Source organism: Bubalus kerabau, chromosome 7 (genome assembly GCF_029407905.1).
Source record: "Bubalus kerabau isolate K-KA32 ecotype Philippines breed swamp buffalo chromosome 7, PCC_UOA_SB_1v2, whole genome shotgun sequence".
NCBI classification, from domain to species: Eukaryota; Metazoa; Chordata; class Mammalia; order Artiodactyla; family Bovidae; genus Bubalus; species Bubalus kerabau.
In genome coordinates, this window is record NC_073630.1 from 109,036,025 (window position 1) to 109,058,194 (window position 22,170).

Consider the following 22,170-nt stretch of genomic DNA (forward strand, 5'->3'; position numbering starts at 1 on the left):
CGCCAGGAGGTGTGGTCGCGGCGCGCAGGCGCGCGGGGCGCCTCCGAAGCGAATTCTGCGCGCGGAAGCCCTGGAGGGAGGTGCAGGTTATAGAGCCTTGCGGGAAACCGCGATTCCACGTGCTCCTTTCTCGGCGGGTTGAAACCGTTGGCCGGCGCTGGCTAAGAGGTGAAGGGCGGTGGCCCAGAGGTCCGATCTGTGGGGCTGGAGCTCAGGCTGTGGGGCGGGGGGTGGAGTGGGGTAGGGTGGGCGCAGTGGCCGTTGCCTGCGTTTCCACCGTTAGAGAGTCTTTCCTTTGGCTTAAACTCATGGAAGAAAGAAATGCATTCAAGTTTCATTCGTGGTCTGGGGGAAATGGAAGGAGTCCTGGAGTTAGAATGACCAGTTCCTCCGGGTTTTAAAATGGAAAAGTCGGTGCTGGGAACCCGTAGAGGGGGTTCCAGCCGGGATCTTTGGTTGGTTCCCCCACCGGACTGCGTTGTGCAGGCTTGCTGCATATTGGGGACGAGGTGCTTGCCTTCTTTGAGTCTTGGGGAGCTCGATCCCCAAGGAAGAGGCCCTTAGGGCATAGTGGTTGAGAGCGCGGGGCTTTAGGGCCGGGAGTAGCTGCGTTGTGAATCCAGGTTTGCCACCAACTGCACGTGTAGCTTGTTGACAGTTATTGAACCCCTTTTGTGCCTGGTCTGTCAAAAGGAAATAATAATAGAACCTACGTAACTCAGAGGATTCTTGTGAGTATTACAGGAGCTAGGGCTTGGCACATAGTAGATGATCCGTCAATGTCCGGATTTTCTGCAGCCCCTGCCTTTGTGGAGCGGTTAGAGGCATGAGGTGGGGTGTGAGTGCTTGCACGCCTACCATTCTCGCCGAGTGCCTACCTGGGACTTATTCACACAGCACCCTCAGTCCCCCGGTGCCTAACGTCGTGCCTGACGTGTCGGCTTCCACAGGTAGTTATTACACCAGTGAATAGATGCTGTTTAAACCACTGCTGTTGATGTAGTATGTGGGGAGGGTGTGAGACTGGAACTTGGGGTTCGAGAGACATCACTCAGCTTCTGTGGGCCTTGGCTCATCTGTCAAGTGGAGATGGATGTACCTTCCTTGAGAGTCTTTGCAGAGCAAGGAGAGATCCTGCCTGACTGTATACCCTGCAGTCAGGAGCTGCTGCGTGATGGTGTACAGTGTGTGCTTGTCTGTCTTTCCCTTTCACCATGCCCCTGGTTTCTTGGAGTTTTCCTCTTGGGAGGAGCTCAGGGCTAGCCTAGTTGGCCTAATGCATTGTTTCACAGCCTAAAGAACTTAAGTCCCTAGGGGACAATGACTTGCTTCAGGTCTCAGGGCTCACAGGAGGCTGTTGACAGGTTGGCCCTTAAGGTGGGCAGTTTTGGTGGTGATGATGTCAATGGGGTTTAGGTCTGTGTGTGTATGTTTGTGAAGGAATTTTTTTTTAAGAATAGTAAGACCATTCAGGTATGACCTAAATCAAATCCCTTATGATTATACAGTGGAAATGAGAAATAGATTTAAGGGACTAGATCTGATAGAGTGCCTGATGAACTATGGACTGAGGTTCCTGACATTGTACAGGAGATAGGGATCAAGAACATCCCCATGGAAAAGAAATGCAAAAAAGAAAAATGGCTGTCTGGGGAGGCCTTACAAATAGCTGTGAAAAGAAGACAAGTGAAAAGCAAAGGAGAAAAGGTAAGATATACGCATCTGAATGCAGGGTTCCAAAGAATAGCAAGAAGAGATAAGAAAGCCTTCCTCAGCAATCAATGCAAAGAAATAGAGGAAAAGAACAGAATGGGAAAGACTAGAGATCTCTTCAAGAAAATTAGAGTTACCAAGGGAACATTTCATGCAAAGACGGGCTCAATAAAGGACAGGAATGGTATGGACCTAACAGAAGCAGAAGATATTAAGAAGAGGTGGCAAGAAAAGAAGAACTATACAAAAAAGATCTTCATGACCAAGATAATCACGATGGTATGATCACTCACCTAGAGCCAGATATGCTGGAATGTGAAGTTAAGTGGGCCTTAGAAAGCATCACTATGAACAAAGCTAGTGGAGGTGATGGAATTCCAGTTGAGGTATTTCAAATCCTGAAAGATGATGCTGTGAAAGTGTTGCACTCAATATGCCAGCAAATTTGGAAAACTCAGCAGTGGCCACAGGACTGGAAAAGGTCAGTTTTCATTCCAAACCCAAAGAAAGGCAATGCCAAAGAATGCTCAAATTACCACACAATTGCACTCACTTCACACGCTAGTAAAGTAATGCTCAAAATTCTCCAAGCCAGGCTTCAGCAATACGTGAACCGTGAACTTCCAGATGTTCAAGCTGGTTTTAGAAAAGGCAGAGGAACCAGAGACCAAATTGCCACCATCCGCTGGATCATGGAAAAAGCAAGAGAGTTCCAGAAAAACATCTATTTCTGCTTTATTGACTATGCCAAAGCCTTTGACTGTGTGGATCACAATAAGCTGTGGGAAATTCTGAAAGAGATGGGAATACCAGACCACCTGACCTGCCTCTTGAGAAACCTATATGCAGGTCAGGAAGCAACAGTTAGAACTGGACATGGAACAACAGACTGGTTCCAAATAGGAAAAGGAGTTCGTCAAGGCTGTATATTGTCACCCTGCTTATTTAACTTCTGTGCAGAGTACATCATGAGAAACGCTGGGCTGGAAGAAGCCCAAGCTGGAATCAAGGTTGCCGGGAGAAATATCAATCACCTCAGATATGCAGATGACACCACCCTTATGGCAGAAAGTGAAGAGGAACTCAAAAGCCTCTTGATGAAAGTGAGGGTGGAGAGTGAAAAAGTTGGCTTAAAGCTCAACATTCAGAAAACGAAGATCATGGCATCTGGTCCCATCACTTCGTGGCAAATAGATGAGGAAACAGTGGAAACAGTGTCAGACTTTTTTCTTTTTGGGCTCCAAAATCACTACAGATGGTGACTGCAGCCATGAAATTAAAAGACGCTTACTCCTGGGAAGAAAAGTTATGACCAACCTAGATAGCATATTGAAAAGCACAGACATCACTTTGCCAATAAAGGTCCGTCTAGTCAAGGCTATGGTTTTTCCAGTGGTCATGTATAGATGCGAGTGTTGGACTATGAAGAAAGCTGAGTGCCGAAGAATTGATACATTTGAAGTGTGGTGTTGGAAAAGACTCTTGAGTGTCCCTTGGACTGCGAGGAGATCCAACCAGTCCATTCTGAAGGAGATCAGCCCTGGGATTTCTTTGGAAGGAATGATGCTAAAGCTGAAACTCCAGTACTTTGGCCACCTCATGCGAAGAGTTGACTCATTGGAAAAGACTCTGATGCTGGGAGGGATTGGGGGCAGGAGGAGAAGGGGATGACAGAGGACGAGATGGCTGGATGGCATCACCGACTCAATGGACGTGAGTTTGAGTGAACTCCGGGAGATGGTGATGGACAGGGAGGCCTGGCGTGCTGCGATTCATGGGGTTGCAAAGAGTCAGATATGACTGAGCAACTGAACTGTACTGAAGACAATACAAAAATATGTAAAGAGGAGGGTTAAAAAATAAATAAAATCACTCCAAATACAAGCTTCCCTGGTGACTCAGATGGTAAAGAATCTGCCTGTAATGCAGAAGACCCGAGTTGGATCCCTGGGTCAGGAAGATCCCCTGGAGAAGGGAATGGCAACCCACTCCAATATTCTGGCCTGGAGAATTCCACAGACAGAGGAGCTTGGCATGCTACTGCCCATGGGATCGCAGAGTCAGACACAACCGAGTGACTTACATGTTCACTTCACAATCCCAGAACCAATTTGAGTTCATGTTATCAGGGAATATGGTGGTAGTGTAGGCACCCAGCTGATGGGGAGCCAGCAGAGACTGGGGTGAGTTTATGAAGATAGATGGGTAGATTGAGGATCATATTTAAAGAAGCAGTGTTTGGAGGGGACTGGGAGCAATATCATTGATGTGCAAGTAAATAGACCACAAGAAATTCTACCATTGAGTAAGAATTTATCTTTCAAATCTGGTATCTTTAATTTTCCACACAATACTGTGTGGTATTAGACCCATTTTATAGATAAACAGATTCTGAGAAGCTTAGGTATCCAGGTCATTTAGTTTTTAATTGGCGGATGCAGACTCCAGCTCAGATATTCTGGCCCTGAGTCCAGGCCCAGGTCGACAGAAGGTGGCCACCAGCTTGATAAGAGGAGACTTAGGTGCTTGAATTGCTTCACAGGTTCCCAGCTCCTAGGCTGTCTGCTACCCATCAGCTCAGCAGTGCTGTTCAATACCCATCATCCTCTGCTGTGACATGGGTGGTCTCCTTGTCCAGTGTGGCCTAGCTTAAGAATAAAAGACAGGGTCGTAATATTTTTAAATGAATGGTCATGACTTAAAACGGCACTTAGACGGTATATAGGTGTCATGAAAGTCTTAATGCAACATGGTTTTAGCTTTTCCAACTTGTGAAGTCCAAATGTTACACATTTACCAAAACATCATTTGAAAATGTGACTGTTTAAATTTCTTTCACATTTATTGAGTCCTGTGAAGTTTGAATGAGTTGTCTTTTGTGTGTAGGAGGTGCTTGCTGTTTTCAGTTGGAGGGGTGTCTTTTTGTAAATTCAGAAGCATGTCCACTTCTGAAATTGTCAAACCTGCTCTAGGATTTGCCACACTTGAGTCCGCTGTGCAGTTTGGATGGTTTTGATCTTGGGGTTGTTTGCAGTCCCTTCCTCCCACCACAGACACACATACCACTGTTTACTGCACAAAAGAAAGGTACTTCCCTGGAGGGCTGGGTGAAGAGGGACAGGTAAGCTCCTTACAGAGCTTATCTCCTTAGCAAGCAGGCGGCCACACTGCCCACGGTGCAGATCAAGGGTCAGTATGCAGCTGTGGCTCTAAAACTCCAGAGGAAAGCCCTGGGAGAACGAGTTCCTGCTTACTGTGCAAGCAACCCATTCTATCTTTGAAAAAAACCCCAACAGATTTCTGAATGAACATGTGCCGCAAAAGACCAAATGAAAACGATTGGAGAGGTATCTTTCCAATCTACATGTGACCAAAATCTAATTCTCTCCTGAATTGGTGTTTACTCTGTGTGTATCTAATCACTAGAGAGAAGATATATTTTGTACAGATATGCTGAGCACCTTTTTTTGTCAGCATCACTGGCTTCATTCAGTAGAGGAATTTTGTCTCCAGCCGTCCTTCTCAGGCCTTTTAATTCCTAACCTTCCACGGCAGGCTGCATCTCTCAGCTGTATCTCAAAGCTAGGCGAAGCCTTCCTCCCCTCCCCTCTCTGCCTCAAACAAGATACAGAATAGACCTCAAAAATGACGGTTGGAAAGCTGTAGGTCATAGCTGCAGTTTGCGGGGGTAATTTTTTTCATGGTCGAATCTCATTGTGAAAGTACTTTCATCATTGTCAGCAGGTAATTGAGTTTGTTCCACCTTCTGTGTAAGGTGGCAGTCCATCTCTTGGTGACTGTGGTTTACTCTCGTTTTGAGACCAAAGTGCCCTTGTATGCATGTGCATTCAGTAGCCTGCCAACTCTTTTGCAACTCCATGGACTGTACCCTGACAGGCTTCTCTGTCCATAGAATTCTCCAGGTAAGAATACTGGAGTGGGTTAGCCATTTCCTTCTTCAGGGCATCTTCTTGACCGAGGGACTGAAGCTGCTTTGCAGGCAGATTCTTTACCACTGAGCCACCAGGGAAGCCCGGCTGCTTTTGTTGCCTGCCAGCAACCTGGTCATCCTGCTGAGAGCAGAGTGCTGGCTTCGGGGGAGTGGGTCACAGTCCGTGTGAGACTAGCTCCTCCGGACCTGTGACTGTTTCATACGTCTTTCACCATAACCAGGTGAGAAGGTGCTCTTGGTTGGTGCACATCCCAGAACAGTCAGGCTTTCTTTCTTTTGGATTTGCTGCTCGGCTGTAACTGACCCCATGTAACCCTGATGGAGAGCTGAAGAAGGGGGTCTCTGGGTCAGGGGCCCACGTTTTATAAGCACATTAAGTAAACTGCAGGGCAAGAGACCTCCAAGAGAGACCAGCTGAGCCTCTGTAACCCTGGAGTTGCAGCCAGGATGTACATTTTCATTTGAGGCTGAATGGATGGGAATAGCCCTGCTCCTTTCTTAGGTTTGTCCTCTCTAGCGGTGTCTCAGAAGGTGGGAGTACAGGAGAGATGGTGATCTCGTGCATGAGAATTTTCCATGAACCAGGAGTCTCTCATTTGTGCCAGAGGAGTCTCAGATGAAGTCGTACCCTGAAAAAACTGTATCAGCGTACTTGACCTTACCTTCATGATGAGAAAGAACATGCTGGGTTAAACATTGGTTCTCAGTATTTTTGCTGTGAAACTTATTTATAATGTAAAATGACAATCTAGTGATTAAAAAAATCAAGATCTTAATGACCCAGATAGCCACAATGGTGTGATTACTCACCTAGAACCAGACATCCTGGAATGCGAGGTCAAGTGGGCCTTAGGAAGCATCACTAAGAACAAAGCTAATGGAGGTGATGGAATTCCAGCGGAGCTATTTCAAATGCTAAAAGATGATGCTGTGAAAGTGCTGCATTCAATTGCCAGCCAATTTGGAAAACGCAGCAGTGGCTACAGGACTGGAAAAAGTCAGTTTTCATTCCAATCCCAAAGAAAGGCAATGCCAAAGAATGCTCAAACTACTGCACAATTCTACTCATCTCACATGCTAGTAAAGTAACGCTCAAAATTCTCCAAACACATCGTCGACAGTATGTGAACTGAGAACTTCCAGATGGTCCAGCTGGATTTAGAAAAGGCAGAGGAACCAGAGATCAAATTGCCCACATACTTTGGATCATTGAAAAAGCAAGAGTGTTCCAGAAAAACATCTACTTCTGCTTTATTGACTATGCCAAAGTCTTTGACTGTGTGGATCACATCAAACTGGAAAATTCTTCAAGAGATGGGAGTACCAGACCACCTTACCTGCCTCCTGAGAAATCTGTATGCAGGTCAAGAAGCAACAGTTAGGACCGGACACGTAACAATGGACTGGTTCTAAATTGGGAAGGTAGTATGTCGAGGCTATATATTGTCACCCTGCTTATTTAACTTATATGCAGAGTACATCATGCAAAATGGTGGGCTGGATGAAGCACAAGCTGGAATCAGGACTGCTGGGAGAAATATCAATAACCTCAAAAATGCAGATGACATCACCCTTATGGCAGAAAGTGAAGAGGAACTGAAGAACCTCTTGATGAAGGTGAAAGAGGAAAGTGAAAAGGCTGGCTTAAAACTCAACATTCAAAAAACTAAGATCATGGCATTGAATCCCATCACTTCATGGCAAGTAGATGGGAAAATAGTGGAAACAGTGACAAACTTTTTTTCCTTGGCTCCAAAAATCTCTGCCGATGGTGACTGCAGCCATGAGATTAAAAGATGCTTGTTCCTTGAAAGGAAAGCTATGACCAACCTAGATAGCATATTAAAAAGCAGAGACATTACTTTGCCAACAAAGGTCCTTCTAGTCAAAGCTATGGTTTTTCCAGTCGTCATGTATGGATGTGAGAGTTGGACTATAAAGAAAGCTGAGTGCCAAAGAACTGATGCTTTTGAACTGTGGTGTTGAAGAAGACTCTTGAGTCTCTTGGACTGCAGGGAGATCAAACCAGTCAATCCTAAAGGAAGTCAGTCCTGAATATTCATTGGAAGGATTGATGCTAAAGCTCCAATATTTTGGCCACCTGATGCGAAGAACTGACTTATAGAAAAAGACCTTGATGTTGGGAAAGATTGAAGGCAGGAGCAGAAGTGGGTGACAGAATGAGATGGTTGGATGGTATCACCTACTCGACGGACATGAGTTTGAGCAAGCTCCAGGAGTTGGTGATGGACAGGGAAGCCTTGTGTGCTGCAGTCCATGGGGTTGCAAAGAGTCGGACACGACTGAGCTACTGAACTGAATCTTGGAAAGTTACAGTGATTTCTAGCACACTTTTAAATGAATTTGTGTTTTGTTGAGGGCAGTAGCACCTCCATGAACTTTTTAAACGGTAGTTATGTGTAGGTATGGACCCACTGAATCACGGGGCGGTGCTCCAGACGCCTGGGTTTGGGAGCCCACTCCAGTAGTTCAGCACCCAGCATTGGGACACCTGGAAGAGTTCTGTGGTTTCCGATTGATCCAACAGGGGACCACACCTGCTCCTGTCCACTGAAACTGATGCGCACATCTGCATTTTTAACACCTGTGGATACACGGTTATGCCTGTATGAGTGCTGTTTGTGCTTATAGGAATGATTTTTAGGTCTCTTCTCCACTTTCTAAACTTTCCGTGATTCCCCTTTGGTTGTGTTCTTATTGTATTTGGGAACTCGGAGTACTTTTAAGAGCTCACCTAGAGGCAGTAGAGAGAAAGAGACTGCATGTGTGCACTTAAAGTTATTGGAAAAAGTAGGATATTGCACATGACATCCCCAAACTTCATCTCTAGAGCCAGCCTGCCAAGTTTAAATCCTGGTTCTGCTACTGCGTGACTTTGGACAGTTTCCTTAGTCTGAGTCCCAATATCACGTGTAAATTGTGAATGACAAGAGTCCTTCCCTCATAGGGTTGCTGTGAGGGTTAATGAAGTCCATAGACGTAAAGCTTTTAGAATAAAGCCCAGCGCATGGTGAGCACACACTCAACCAGTTTTAGCCGTGTTAATATTGTTGAATACAGTTTTACTTAGGTGATGGTAAAGGTTAGTGTAGATTACGAATCAGCTTTGATTCTGTTGTGTTATTTTCATGTGAAGAGTTAGCTGTCTGAGTCATATATTTGGAAAAGAAGTTTCACATTACAATGATAATTATCTTTTTTCCTTTTTAACTTTTTTTTTAGGACAGGGCTTAAAACCCGTCTTGGGTAAAAAAAAAAATTTAATCATTTAGCTAAAAATGGTATTTTTTACATGCAATGCATGTGGTGAATCAGTGAAGAAGGTACAAGTGGAAAAGCACGTGGCTCTTTGCCGAAACTGCGAATGTCTTTCCTGCATCGACTGCGGCAAAGACTTCTGGTAAGTCCATGTGGATCTGTCCTAAATGTCCAGACCAGTTATGGGATCGTTGGTTCCACAAAGCATTTAAAAAAAAAAAAAAAAGAGCAAGAGGCAAATTTGAGGAAAGAAAATTAAGAAAAAAATGTAGTGCCTGCCAGGACCATTTGCTCTTTAAAGCTGATGCAAAGAGAAGACTCAGAAAAAAGGGAGTTGCGGGTTTGGTCGTAATCTGATGAGTCCGTGGCACTTGCTGACCTGTCCTTGGCACCGTTACTGGAGCCAGGGAGGTGAGCATGCGGAGCAGGGTTTCCCGGTGTGCTGTGCTGATCACAGGGAAGCGATGGATTTACAGACCCGAAAATGAAGTTATGCATCCACAGTGGAGATCCCTGGGAGAAGAGACTCGGTCCTCCCCCAGAAAATCAGAGGTGATGGAGGGAGTGAAGCCCCTGGCCCCGAGTGAGGCAGGTGCTTCCAGTGAAGGGGTCTCTGGAGAGGGGAGGACAGAGGGGACGGGGCAGGGTGGGTCCTGCCCATCCAGTATTTCTCAGGGAGGGTCGTCTGCAGTTGGCTACTCTCATTCTTGCACTGATTGCCTTCAGCTTCAGAGGGTTCAGCTTTTGGCACGTGGGCCCTACTGGCCTCTGTAGCATTTTAGGGATATTTGCAAATAGTCCCTTTTAATTTCATTCTAAAGCAGTGATTTAAAAAAAAGAGTTTGGAAGCTGATAAAGTCTTTGTTCATACCTAATCCTAGGAGAAAGGATATACAGAAACAGGTGAAAATTGGGCTGTTTCTCCTTAAGGGACTTTGCCCCTGACCTCTTCCCAGTGTTTCCCCGAGAACCCTGTAGAGCTTCAAACGATCATATAAGACAGAATTGAGTGTCCTTTTTTTCCAAGACTCCCAAGATCCAGAACTTTCTCGTGACCTGATACTACCATTTTATACCACCTTTTAACTTAGTCTACAGCTGATTATTGACTGTTCCCTCTATATTACCAGGAAACCCTACAGGCTTTGTAACTTAAAATAAAGCCACCCTGTTGCAGAGAATTCTTTTTTATTCTATTCGCTTATGACTTAAAAAAAAATAATGCCTATCAATATGATTTTAAGACATTTGTATATAAAAATGGGTGGAAAGTTTGGTGGTGGGATTTGAACAGTTGGGAAGAAGGGAAATGTGATGTGACCAGGAGGTTATCAGCGTAGTAAGTGAAAGAGGTGGGGTGGCCGTGCAGAGCACAAATGGGAAGGTAAGTGTGGACTGCATGCTAGCTTTGCACGGACTCCGATTTGGGAATCATTCTAACGGTGGAACTTTCTCACTTTAAGGGGCGATGACTATAAAAACCATGTGAAATGCATAAGTGAAGATCAGAAGTATGGTGGCAAAGGGTATGAAGGTAAAACCCACAAAGGCGATGTTAAACAGCAGGCCTGGATTCAGGTAAGGTTTTCCTAATTCATCAAGGAGTTTCATCTGTCACCTGCCTTCTTGGGAAGCCTGGGAAGAGAAAAATAAATGTATCCCATGCAACCAAGTACATTCACAGTGTTGTACGGCCATCACCACCATCCATCTCCAGGACTGTTTCATCTTTTGATAGAGGTTACATCTGATCCTGTAGCTCTCTTTAAGTAGTATTGACATCTTAATATTGTCTTCAGTTCTTGGACATGGGATGTCTTTCCGTTTCCTTGTATCTTCTTTAATTTCTCTCAGCAGTGTTTTCTAGTTTTCAGTATATACGTATTTTACCTCGTCGGTTAGTTAAGTTTATCCCTAAGTATTTTATTCTTTTTGATGGTATTATAAGTGGAATTGTTTATTAATTTCCTCTCCAATTTGTTCTTTATTAGTGTAGAGAAATGCAGCTTGATTTTTGAGTGTTGATTTTTTTGTATCCTGCAACCGCTGAACTTAGTCCTAAAGATTCTTTCTGTGAAATCTTTTGGGTTTTTGACATGTAAGACCATGTTGTCTGGGAACAGAGATCATTTTACTTCTTTCTTTCCAGTGTGGATGCCTTTTATTTCTTGCCTTAGTCTCGGGGAGATAGTGAAGGAGAGGGAAGCCTGGCGGGCTGCGGTCCATGGGGTCGCCAAAAGTCAGACATGACTTAGCAACTGAACAGCAACAATAAATTGCTCTGGCCTTTGAGCACTCTGTTGAATCTGTAAACGTAGACATTAACCCAGAATCTGGACTTGAGGTGTGAACCCAGCAGTTTGACTTTCATGAAACTCATCTGTCGATTGTTTATTGCTTTTATCTTCCTTTTCTGTAGAAAATTCATGAATTAATAAAAAGACCCAATGTCAGCCCCAAAGTGAGGGAACTATTAGAGCAAATTAGTGGTTTTGACAACGTTCCCAGGAAAAGGGCAAAATTTCAGGTATGTATTTGACTGGACTTCCCTGAATGGAGGGGATATGGGCACTTCAGTGACAGCTTATGTGTACCTCTCAGCATATGGGATAAGTGGGGTTTTTTCCTTTTTTCTTTTTCATCCATACAGAATTGGATGAAGAACAGTTTAAAAGTTCATAATGAATCTATCCTGGAGCAGGTGTGGAATATCTTTTCCGAAGCTTCCAGCAATGTAAGTCCAATCTCACTGTAGACTTGCAGTGTGGCAAAAGTGGTTAGTAAAAATGAAACGGGAATGTCTTATTTTTGGAGGTCAAGACAGCCTTCTTTTTCAGAGAGCCTCTTTGTGCCTTCATTAATGGGAAGGAATACACTGAGTGCACTGCAGAGAAGATTTCCTTATTGTGCAGAGAAAGGTATTTAATCCCGATCTTTGATAACAGTACCAGCTGACTAGACTTGATCGGCTTAGACATCAAGTAGTGGGATGATTGGAAAAGAACAGGTGCTTTGGGTTTCTGACAAACCCGAGTTGAATCCCTACTTGGCTATTTGCCAGGCGTTTGCTCTTGGGCATTTTATTTAACCTCTCTGAGCCTTCGTTTCCTTGTCTTAAATAGAGGTGGATCGTTAGACTAAGTAGGGGCTTCCCAGATGGCTCAGTGGAAAGAACCTGCCTGCGGTGCGGGAGACCTGGGTTGGATCCCTGGGTCGGGACGATCCCCTGGAGGAGGGTATGGCAATCCACTCCAGTATTCTTGCCTGGGAAATCCCATGGACAGAGGAGCCTGGTGGGCTACACAGTCCTTGGGATCACAAAAGAGTCGGACGTGACTTAGCAACTAAGTGACAACACAAAAGACTCAGTACTTACTGTGCCCAATACGAGTCAGGCCCTGAACAAAAAACAGAAAAACAGGTGGGTGATAGTGGCAGGAAGGAAAAATAAACAGGGTGAGAACAAGAGAGGGTGACCAGGTATTCTGGTAGGTGTGGGGTGAGGGGTCATGTCCTAGTATTAAAGCAGATGAGGGAGTACAAGCCTCCCAGCTCATGCCCAGCAGGGCGTGGGCGCTTGGTAGGTGCTGGTCTTCTTCCTTCCAGTGGCCAGAGGGATTGCTTGGAACACATCAGTAGACCACCTTCCAAGAAGATGCTTTGATCCGAGAGGCCCCAGATGTGGAATACACCTGCAGAAAGTTGTAGTGTGACATCTTGTAGGCATGTCCTTGCTTCCATTGTTCAACATTTTTTCTCATTAACTCAGTTGCACTTTGCCCCTACTTGGAGCTTATATCCCATCTGAAGACATCATTAGTGTTTCAAAACAACACTGGGGTCCAACTGGGCTTCTATTCTCCTCACAGTTGTCAGCTGTTGATGTGCTTTATGCAGAGAGAATAGTTTTGACCACAAATTGGGATAAAAAATGAAACTTTCTCTTGGCAGTGCATCTAGCATTTGTCTCTAAACACACGAATGGGCCCTTGAAACCTTGTAACCAATCATTCAATTGGCACTTATGTGGCACCTATTTTTTTAAAGGTTATTTCCATTATTTGGGGCTTCCCTTGTGGTTCAGCTGGTAAAGAATCCGCCTGCAATTCGGGAGACCTGGGTTCGATTCCTGGGTTGGGAAGATCCCCTGGAGAAGGGAAAGGCTACCCACTCCAGTATACAGGCCACGGAGTGTATAGTCCATGGGGTTGCAAAGGGTTGGACATGACTGAGTGACTTTCACTTTCACCTCCATTATTTTAGCTAACAGTCATAAAAGTTTGTGGTTATTTAGCTTAACTCCAGAGTTCAAAAAATAGAGTTTTCTAATTTCATTTTTGAAGCTGTGAATATATAAGAATTAAATAAGATAACCAGTAAGCAGCTCGTGGTAAACTCTGAGCTCTGCAAAATGCAGCTTGTCATTGCTTTTGGGCAGTGAACGTCCCGGCATGTCCTGGAGTTGGAGGTGGAGATGGTGCCAAGGCCCTGAGGGTGCTGGGCTGGAGGCTTTGTATCCTTCTCAGGTGAAACACTCACTGCCCCAGTGCACAGCGGCACCTGGTAACTGTGGACCCAGCCGTCCTTGGACCTGGGTCCCTCCCTGCAGAGCTGTATTCTGGCAGGAGAGACCGACAGCTGCTCTAAGAGCTGATGCTGTGATGTAAGGTGGTGACACAGGCCAGGAAGAAATGGGAGGCAGAGGACAGGGCAGAGAGTGAAGGAGGGGAGAGTCTCGCTGTCAGGACAGAGGCAGTGAAATCATGTCTGAGGAGACCACGTTGGAGGAGAGTCTGGAACGAAGTAGGAAGCTGGTGGGGCGTGAGTTTGTTCACTCATTGATTGAGTGGCTGCTGGGTGGGTGAGTGTGTGTCTCCTTCCCTCCTTCCTTCCTTCCCTCCTTCCTTCCTTCCCTCCTGTCTCCCCTTTCTTCCAGAAGCTGAGGTGCAGGGGGCGGACTTGGTTAGGAAGTGGAGGCGGGGCAGCAGCTGGAGACTGAGCTGAAGGGGGCAGGCCTGGGGCTGCGGTGCTCAGACCCTGGTGGGTTGCTGCTCACAGCACACTGTACCATAGGACGGAACTTGTAGGACAGGGCGAGCTGTCCTGGTCCCCCTTCCTCCTGTGTCCTTTCTGAGCTCATTGCCTGCCTCCCCGGCATGTGCCTGGATGATTTGATCTCTGAATTCTTACTGAAAAAACTCCAGTTATTTAGTCTCAATACCCAAATACTACTCTTTGAGCCTATGACTGGGTCTCACGGGCCACGTGAGCTCAGCAAAGTGCTTGTACAGGAGTGAAAGCCAGTCCTCCTCCATTTGGTCCCCTCGTGACCTCGCCTCTGAAAGGAGGAGGACTACCACCTGGCCAGTTACTTAACAGAGATGGAGCTTGACCGTGAGTCCCGGGGTTTGCAGGACCCCTGCAGCGGCCCCACCCTGCAGATGCATCAGGGCTCGCGGAGCAGTTCAGTGAATTGCTCCACATGCTCTCTTGGGAAGGGGCAGGCATGGAGGCCACAGCATATTTATAGTCAGAGTGCAGCAGGCAGTGGGGCTGGCTGTGCTGAAGTCACTTGGTTTGAGTCAGGTGGGGCAGTAAATAGGAAGTTTGTCTTATTCCAGCGTGTGTTTCCATGGTTCCTTAATTACCATTCTTGACATTCCGCCCAGGTGTCCCTCCCTGACATTCCTCTCAGGGTAGCCATCCATCTGAACAGTGATGGTGATAAGGGCACCTCTGTCTAGTACTCAGGAGTTTACAAAACTCTTCTTGTACATCCAGCTGTTTTCTCAAGCTTAGCTTTTCTCATTTTATTTGTACATAAACTGTGTTAGGTAGGTGTCACTACCTTTTTGTGTCTAGATGAGGAAATAGGTTTGAAGCAGATAAATAACTTACTGTGAGTCACCTGGCGAGTGACCTGGCTAGTGAACAGAGCTGGAACTTGAACCCAGGCCTGCAGATGAATAAATCTGGTGGTTTCTGCCACACCTACATGCCTGTCTTCTATGCAACAGGCGGCTAGTGATCCAGAATTAAAGGTCTGACTTTTCCGTGACATAGAGATCCTTCATTTTTCTAGTGGAATGAAAATATCTGTTAAAAGCAGAGAGGAATGTGGGCTGGGGGTAGTTTTATTCATTTTGTGTATTAACTGCTACATGTGAGCAGTGGGGCTGGGGTGAGGGTCGCAGTTATAAAATGGTAAGTAATAACAGTTTCCTTAGAGGAATTTATTCAGTAGATACACACAATGATATGTGTCTGGAATGAGTATTTATGTGTGTCTTGGTTTTGCTTAATAATAAGGAACCTGTCGATAAGGGGCCAGATCAGCAGCCGCCAGAGCCAGTGACCAAGCCGTGTGCAGAGAACAACGCCGAAGTCCCGTCCTCCAAAGCAAACAGCAGCACGGAAGAGCCAGCAGAGGCCAAGAAGAATAAGAGAGAAAGGAAGGCAGAACGGCAGAAGAATAGGAAAAAAGAAAAGAAAGAACTAAGACTAGAAAACCACCAGGAGAACGCAAAGAGTCAGAAGCCTAAAAAGCGCAAAGCGGCACAGGAGGCCGAGCAGGAGGCAGCCGACGGCTCCTCGGGGACAAAGAGCCAGAGGAAGAAGAGCAAGGCCGAGCGCGCCCAGGATGGGGCGGTGGATGGAGGCGCCGAGGTGGGGGAGCAGGCAGACGCCGGTCCAGGGAAAAGAAAGCGCAAGCACTCGGGAGGTTTGTGGCTGGCTCACTTACGCTCCAAGGGTTTGTTAAAGAATGTTTGAGCTGTGAGTTGGGAATGGATAAAAATGTGTCAGACCTTACCGTTTGAAACCACTCGCGGCAAAGAGCATAAGGTTTGGGAGCAGGCCAACCTGGGCTTAGTCCGGGGCAGGCGACACCACCTCTCGACTGCCCATTTTGTCATCTGCCTTGGAGGAGAAGCCCCCCGCCTCGGGGCTGGGGTGCCTGGGGGCATGAGCAAGGTGATGAGATTTTTTTTTAGGGGCTTGGCCCTGTAGGCCTCTCATTAAATGGTAGGTGCTGTTATAAATGTGAAATTTGTTTTTTTTTTTTTTTTTAATCTTCCTAATGACTTAGTTGAAGCAGATTCTAAGAAGAAAAAGATTAAGCCTCCAGAAAATTCCGAGGACGGAGAACCGGAAAACCACGAGGCTCCTGCAAAAGGTACAGCTACTGTGCTTTGCAGCTCTGCCCTCTCTAGGTTGGGGGAGAAGGGGAAGGGTTGGGCCCGTCGGGTGGGTCGTGCCCTCTGGATGCACGGGAAAGAGTCTGGAGCAAAACCCATACTCCAAGGTGTGACTTCAGAGTAATAGTGAGTACTCTGTCAGTCAGTCTCACAAGGGTCTCTCCAGCTTTAAGGATAGAATGTAGAGCCGTCTGGATTGGAGATGTGTATGGCCTTTGGAGCTTAAAGTAAGCCCCTTCTTGTTCCTGACTCTTATCACTCCCATAGATGTACCCTGAAGTCCAAGGTACAGGAACAGGCTTGACTGTTCCTCCTCCTGTCTCTGGGTCTGTCCCTGGTATCCCCTTGCTTGGAGCCCCACAGCCACTATCTCTTTCAGCCAGAATGTGTACTTGTCAGGCTCCAAAGTGAAAGTGTAAGTCACTCAGTCTTGTCTGACTCTTTAAGACCCCATGGACTATACAGTCCATGGAATTCTCCAGGCCAGAATACTGGAGTGGGTAGCCTTTCCCTTCTCCAGGGGATCTTCCCAACCCAGGGATCGAACCCAGGTCTCCCACATTGCAGGTGAATTCTTTATCAGCTGAGCCACAAGTGAAACCCAAGAATACTGGAGTGGGTAGCCTTTCCCTTCTATGGGGGATCTTACTCAGGGATCGAACCCAGGTCTCCCACATTGCAGGCAGATTCTTTACCAGCTGAGCCACCTGGGAAGTCCAGGGCTCCTGTTAAATGCTGTCTTCTCCGCAGAGCTGTTCCCACTGGTCAGACCGGGAACGTTCCCCGAGGCCTGCCACTAAGAACAGGCCCAAGGGCCCAAATGGGATTTGAGACTTTATTCACGGAAGTTCAGTAACTGCCCAAGTGTAGTTAGATTTCTTAGCTTATAACTTTGTATATGTGAATTTTTTTTTTTAACTTAAAAATTTTAGTTCTGAGATAATTGTAGATTCACGTGCATTTTTAAGAAATAATTAGACTTCAGGGATCCTTCTGTGGCCTTACCCAGTTTCCTCTGAGGCTGAGACCTCCCACAACCGTAGGACAAAACTTCCCTGGGTGCTGACTTTAAACAGTCAAGAGACAAACATTAGACAAACATTCCTGTCCCCACAGGGAATGCTCCCACGGCCCTCTTACAGCCACACCCACCCTCCTCTCGCGCCATCCCCCCTCTACCCCAGAGGTCAGCCTATCCCTTACTTCCATGTAGCTCTCCGTTTTCCTCTCCATTTCGGAATTGTGTCATTTCAGAATATGACATAAATGGCATCATTTACTGTGTAATGGGCTTCCCTGATAGCTCCGTTGGTAAAGAATCCGCCTGCAATGCATAAGACCTGGGTTGGGAAGATCCCCTGGAGAAGGGAAAAGCTACCCACTTCAGTATTCTGGCCTGGAGAATTCCATGGACAGTATAGTCCATCAGGTTGCAAAGAGTCGGACACGACTGAGCGACTTTCACTTCACACTGTGTAACCTTTTGAGATTGGCCCTTTTCACTCAGCCTTATTCTAGGGAGATTCATCCAGGTGGCTGCACATCTCAGTAGTCCATTCCTCTGCACTGTGAGCAGTGGTCTGTGGTGTGAGTGTCCCACGGCTTGGTTATCCATTCATCTGTTGACGGACATCTGGGTTATTTCTGGTTCGTGGTCCTGATGAATAAAGTGGCTGTAAGCCCTCATGTAGAGGTTTTCCTGTGTCATGTTTTCTGGAAGAAGTGTTCAGGAGGTGCAGTGGCTGTGTGGGACATTACTTGCATGTTTAGTTTTTTAAGAAACAGCCAGGTTTTTCAAGAGTAGCTGTACCATGTTGTATCCCCACCAGCAGTGTGTGAGAGATCGAGTCTCGCTACACCCTGGTCAGCTTTTGGTGGTGGTACTGCATTTGTAGAGCAAGTTTTTGGTCTTGATGAAGCCTCGTTTGTCAGTTTTTCCTTTAAGAGATGATACTTCTGAAGTCATCTGAGAACTCTTTGCCAGCCTTAAATCCGTGGAGGTTTTTGGTTTTTTTTTTCTGTTTTTTTCTTAAAGGTCTTATAGTTGCATATTTTACACTCAAGTCCATGATGCATTTTGAGTTAATTTTTATGAGATATGAAACTTGGTTGAAGGTTTATTTCTTTGCTCATCAATGTCTAGTGGGTTCAAACCATTTAAAAAGGCTGTCTTTTCTCAGTGAAGTGCCTTTCTCCAGTATCGGTGTGGGTCTGTTCTGGGTTCTCTCTCGTTGTGCGTGTCCGTCCGTCCACCACACACTCTTGACTCGAGTAGGTATATCCAAAGTCTTGAAAAGGGGTAGGCTTATTCTCACTTTATTCTGTTGCAAAATTAGAAGATTTATAATAATCTTGCCTATATCTATAAAAAGTCTTGCTGTGATGATAGAGGAATTGGATCAGTTTGGGGAGAATCGATCACTTTATTTACTGTGTTGTCTTCCAAGCCATGAACATGGCATGTCTGTTGATTTAAATCTTTGATTTCTTTCATTTCATCAGAATTATGTACCTTCCGCATACTCGTCTTTATCTTCCCAGGGGTAAAGGTTCCCTAGATGAGTCCTAGCCTGCTGTCAATCTTTGCTTTGCTTACTGTGTTTACACAGCCCCTTGATCTTAGCTATGACCAGTGCATTTTCTTGGCAAAACTCTGTTAGCCTTTGCCCTGCTTCATTCCATATTCCAAGGCCAAATTTGCCTGTTACTCCAGGTGTTTCTTGACTTCCTACTTTTGCATTCCAGTCCCCTATAATGAAAAGGATATCTTTTTTGGGTGTTAGTTCTGAAAGGTCTTGTAGGTCTTCATAGAACCGTTCAACTTCAGCTTCTTCAGCGTTACTGGTTGGGGCATAGACTTGGATTACTGTGATATTGAATGGTTTGCCTTGGAAACGAACAGAGATCATTCTGTCATTTTTGAGATTGCATCCAAGTACTGCATTTCGAACTCTTGTTTGGCCACCTCATGCAAAGAGTTGACTCATTGGAAAAGACTCTGATGCTGGGAGGGATTGGGGGCAGGAGGAGAAGGGGATGACAGAGGATGAGATGGCTGGATGGCATCACTGACTCAATGGACGTGAGTCTGAGTGAACTCCAGGAGTTGGTGATGGACAGGGAGGCCTGGCGTGCTGTGATTCATGGGGTCACAAAGAGTCGGACACGACTGAGTGACTGAACTGAACTGACTGAACTGATCTTAGCAGATCCTTAGTAAATCTTGAGTTCATTAGAAATAACTCATGTCTTTCTACAGGAATTTGTAGGATGGTGGTACTTAATGATACTTAGTTTCTCTGCTCATTCTGAGAATGAGTATTGTAGACGACAGTCAGTGCCTCTCGGCCACTGTGATTGGACAGGTCAGGTGCCTGCTACGCAGAACTGTGGCATCCTGTTCATTCTGGTCTTGTTCATTTCCTGTGTAGCAAATAGGTGGTGGAGAAATGAGGCTTCATCGAGACCAGAAACTTGCTCTACAAACGTCATACCACTACCAAATGTTGACCGGAGTGTAGGGAGACTGGATCTCTCACACACAGCTGTTTCTTAACCCTTTTTGTAGTACTACAAAACACAGTATTTTACATATTATTTTCTACATTGTAGGTAAATTCAACTGGAAGGGAACTATTAAAGCAGTTCTGAAACAGGCCCCAGACAATGAAATAACAATCAAGAAGCTAAGGAAAAAGGTATGAAGGGTGCGAATCAGGTATATAATGCTGGGGAGAATCAGTTCTTTATTTTAAAATCTATAGTTCTGTTCTGTTTTTCTACATCTGAAACACTGTACACTTGTGTGTGTATATATACACACGCTGTAAACATAGGTGTGTGTATGTCTCAGTGACGTTCCAGCTTCTCCTTTTTAGCCCTTCAGGGTGCGGATGATGATGGCGTCACCCCCCCCCATCCACACCTCCTCAGCCAGAGCAGCGTCGGTGTTAAATCTGAAAATTACTGCTCTAGATGTGTTACTGTCTTTTGATTATTCCAGAACAGTGTTTTTTTCCCTCTTTGTAATTTTTTTTGCTGGTGTCTGACACAGGCGGCCGAGTGTCACACGTGTGCAGCTGTGTGAATTGCCACAAGCAGGACACCCCCATGTAACCAGCACCTGGGTTCTTTGATTTGTCACTGTCCGCTGTGTTGGGGGCCAGAGAACTAACACTCCTAAATTTTCAGGACAAATACCTATTTGACCACTGTCTTTCTTTGCGAAGGTTTTAGCTCAGTATTATGCAGTGACAAATGAACATCACAAATCTGAAGAGGAACTCCTGGTCATCTTCAACAAGAAAATCAGCAAGAACCCCACCCTGAAGTTATTAAAGGACAAGGTCAAGCTTTTAAAATGAACATTTTTGTATTTAATAATTGAGTCCATTCTGTTGATCTCTTTCCTTTCACAGTTGTTTGTAAAACATGTAACAAATTGTAACAACTCGAATTTTGCTTTCCAAAGCTGTATTTTTAAGTTAAGAAAAAAGTATATTTTTGGTAGAACTTCTATGAGAAAATAAAATACATTCTTATCCCAAGTTCTAATTCTGTAGCAGTGAAAATTATTTTACTTAAAATGTTGTTGTATGGGAAATAGTACCAAATGTGACAAGTCAAAAAGTAACTTGATCAGACTAGAAAGCGTTTGTTTTTATCATGTCATTTTCTAAACATTTAGAGGGTTTATGGGGGTTAATTTTTTGTGTGGTTTAAATGTATGTGTGAGTTGTGGTGTTTCACCCAGGAGCGGTCGAAACAGTTGTTTATATGTAATAACCCTTGCCCAGCCAGGAGTTCTGCTCTTCACTGAGGGTTCCTATGTAAGTCTGGCCCGTCCACTCTGACCCAGTTCATCTTCAGCCAAAGACAGATTGATCGGTGACTGGATTTGGGGGTGTGTGGCCTGTGACCAAATACAGGGAACCAGCTGTATTAACGATACAGCTAATCCATTGTTTAGCTGTATCACCATTTCAGTGCCCTGCTTAGATGGTCTCAGCCCTCGTTCGCTGTGCAGGAGGAGAGCCAGGCCACTTTCTGATGCCTGAGCAGGTTTTGCCCACGAGTCCCTCAACAGCTGGTGTGTGTGGTGAGAATCATTCCTTTGGGACGTCCCCAGTAGTCCAGTGGCTAAGACCCTGCGCTCCCAGTGCAGGTGAGCTGGGCTCCATCCGTGGTCAGGGAACTGGATCACACATTCCCGCACGCTGCAACGAAGATCGAAGATCGTGCATGCTGCGACTAAAACCCGGCACAGCCAAGTAAATAAAAAAGAAAAAAAACTTAAAAGAAATAATAGAATAAAATTTAAAAGAAAAGAATATCCCCTTTAACCAGTGTTTTTTTTTTTGTTTTTTTTTAACCAGTGTTAACTAGCATCTTTAATACCTCTTGCTAGAGGTGAAAGCAAGAGCGGGACGTGGAACAAGTGTTGGAAGGATTAGGCCTGGGGGGATTAACAGGAGGAAGGGCAGCGGGGTAGATGGAGATATGCTGTGGGCCTCTAAGTCTCAGATGGGCCAGCTTACCCCGGACCTTCCCCACGTTCTGCTCTGACTGGGGACGAGCTACTGTGTTGTGGCTGGATGCAGGGGCACTGTGTCCAGAGGAAGGAAGACTCCTGGGAATCAGGCCTGGAGTCAGGCCCTTTCTTGGTCTCTTCTTTGTTAACCTCTTTGAACCTCACTCTTTTTATCCAGACAGTGAGACAGTAAAGGGTAGTCTCCGGTTGCGATTGAAGGACCTAATTTGTGAAAAGCTGGCAGCACCATACCTGGAGGCCAGAGGCATCCGTTCAGTGGTTGCCATCACTACTGTTAGCAAGAACGACTTCTGAGCCATGAGCGGCTTTAGACATTTTGGAAGTAAAGGGGAAAAGTGGGAAAGTGAAGCTTGACCCAGAACACGTGCAGGTGTGCTAAGTCGCTTCAGTCATGTCCGACTGTTTGCAACCCTTTGGACTGTAGCCCGCCAGGCTCCTCTGTCCATGGGATCCTCCAGGCAAGAATACTGGAGTGGGTT

At 45.7% G+C, this 22,170-nt stretch overlaps 1 protein-coding gene across 5 annotated transcripts; it reads left to right on the top strand.

The window, feature by feature from the left end:
• The first annotated feature begins 8 nt into the window (after positions 1–8).
• LYAR (Ly1 antibody reactive) lies at positions 9–20,687 on the top strand. Of its 5 annotated transcripts, none has more exons than XM_055589100.1 (9): positions 9–189; positions 8,909–9,086; positions 10,408–10,522; positions 11,364–11,471; positions 11,595–11,678; positions 15,254–15,665; positions 16,032–16,118; positions 19,753–19,838; positions 20,370–20,687. In XM_055589100.1, the coding sequence occupies exons 2-9, from the start codon at positions 8,965–8,967 to the stop codon at positions 20,502–20,504; spliced, it is 1,149 nt and encodes a 382-aa protein (XP_055445075.1). In that variant the 5' UTR covers positions 9–189; positions 8,909–8,964; the 3' UTR covers positions 20,505–20,687. The 5 variants fall into 5 exon arrangements, with proteins under 5 accessions (XP_055445075.1, XP_055445074.1, XP_055445076.1 ...); XM_055589099.1 differs by having other exon boundaries at positions 12–168; XM_055589101.1 differs by lacking the exons at positions 8,909–9,086; positions 10,408–10,522; positions 11,364–11,471; ... (3 more) ...; positions 19,753–19,838; positions 20,370–20,687 and adding an exon at positions 1,591–4,078 and having other exon boundaries at positions 36–168.
• Positions 20,688–22,170: the final 1,483 nt, after the last annotated feature.

Coding starts and splice junctions, on each gene's coding strand:
- LYAR (XM_055589100.1), top strand. CDS start 8,965: ATGGTATTTTTTACATGCAATGCATGTGGTGAATCAGTGAAGAAGGTA. Junction 10,523..11,363: donor AACAGCAGGCCTGGATTCAG/GTAAGGTTTTCC, acceptor CCTTTTCTGTAG/AAAATTCATGAATTAATAAA. Junction 15,666..16,031: donor AAAGCGCAAGCACTCGGGAG/GTTTGTGGCTGG, acceptor CTAATGACTTAG/TTGAAGCAGATTCTAAGAAG.